At 42.0% G+C, this 1,503-nt stretch overlaps 1 protein-coding gene across 1 annotated transcript; it reads right to left on the reverse strand.

The window, feature by feature from the left end:
* Positions 1 to 511: 511 nt before the first annotated feature.
* On the reverse strand, positions 512 to 1,498 carry MAGEB16 (MAGE family member B16; the record flags this gene model as incomplete). The annotated part of the gene is given in 1 exon segment (XM_012558347.2): positions 512 to 1,498. A coding segment is annotated over 1 exon segment (796 nt), but the record flags the coding sequence as incomplete, so codon positions are not given.
* Positions 1,499 to 1,503: the final 5 nt, after the last annotated feature.

The following is a 1,503-nucleotide window of genomic DNA, read 5'->3' on the forward strand; positions in this document are numbered from 1 at the left end:
TTCCACCATCATCCTTATAGGATTATTGTTCCTGTATGTTAAAATCCTATGGGCAGGTGCTGAGTCTTGTTTATTGTAGCACCCCCAGAACTAACATAGTGCTTTCCAATAAGTGTATGTTCAATTAAATTTTCGGGAATAAATGAGACAATGAGCATGGAGTTTATTAAGAGTTATTTATTAAGAGTTATTTACCATGCATTCTTGAATAAGCTAAGCAAACCAATGTCAGTATCATTTAATTTTACAGAACAACACACTAAAAGGTATAAGAGAAGCCAAGATTTGACTGTCTTTTACTTTTTTCTCTAACTCTTCATCTCAACTATTTTGAAGCTGAGTTCCTTCACATTTCCAAAGAAACACCTATCACAATACCATGTTATCTTATTCTAGATCACAAAATACGATGGATGCTTTCCCATTTTGTTCTTACAAAATAGCAAAGATGTTACTTTTAAATCTCATAAACAGCAATAAATGGGTGACATCTCATTCTTAAACTGACAGATTCTGAAGATAATGCAACTGTCTATTAAATAACATTTAAGTAAGACACCTCTCTCCCCCAATAAAAAGATAAATTGTCAAGTTACATATGTAGAACAGGAACACAAAGATAATAGACACTGTGTTCCCTCCCTATTTAGAATGTTAACTGCCCTCTTCAAACACTAGGTGAAAAATCTACTCCAGACTTCACTAGGGGTCAGAATAGATGCTGGACATGGCACCGGAACTTGCACCGGCCATGGCGGTAGCGCCAGGGCTGGCTGCAGCTTTGGCTTGGGCTCTTTCTTCCTCATCTTTCAAAGCCTCCTCCTACTGGGATGGGAAAGAACTTGGGTCAGTCCCATGGACCCTGGCCACAAACTCCAGGACTTTCATCTTGGTGGTTTCAGCATGGGCTCTTGGACCCCACAGGAATTCATATCATGCGGGATCACTGTTGGGCACCTGCTGGTACTTGAGGTATTTTTCCTGCACCAACTCTTTGGTGATGAGCTTCGTGGGATCCCCAAAGATGAAATGCTTCTGTCCAGAATATATCCCCGTCACATTCAGAACTTCCCAGACTTCCTCTTCGGTGGCACAGTTGCCCTTCATGAAGATTACACCTAAGATAAGTATCAGGATGCCGGTCTTTGGCATGCCACCTTCACCACTCAGCATCCCGTCGTAGGTGAGGCCCAATTTGATGAGAAGGACATAGCTGTGACTGATGGGAGCCACTTCCTTCAGGTCAAGACCAAAGATCATCTCCATGCGTTCAGAGGCTATCAGGATGATCTCAGGGAAGTGGTCTTTGTACTCTCTGATGACGACATTCAGTATGTCGGCCTTTGTAATGGACTCTTTCATTTGATACTTGAGCAGTAGAAAATTCACCAACAAAGCCACTTTCTCGTCTAGAGGATCTCTGGGCACATTCTCAGTGTCTGATGGAGTGCTTGAACTATCCTCCTCTTCTTGGCTACTGGAGCTTTCATCTGATTTGCTCAA

This window comes from Trichechus manatus, unplaced genomic scaffold (assembly GCF_000243295.1).
Source record: "Trichechus manatus latirostris isolate Lorelei unplaced genomic scaffold, TriManLat1.0 scaffold00159, whole genome shotgun sequence".
In the NCBI taxonomy this organism is placed as follows: Eukaryota; Metazoa; Chordata; class Mammalia; order Sirenia; family Trichechidae; genus Trichechus; species Trichechus manatus.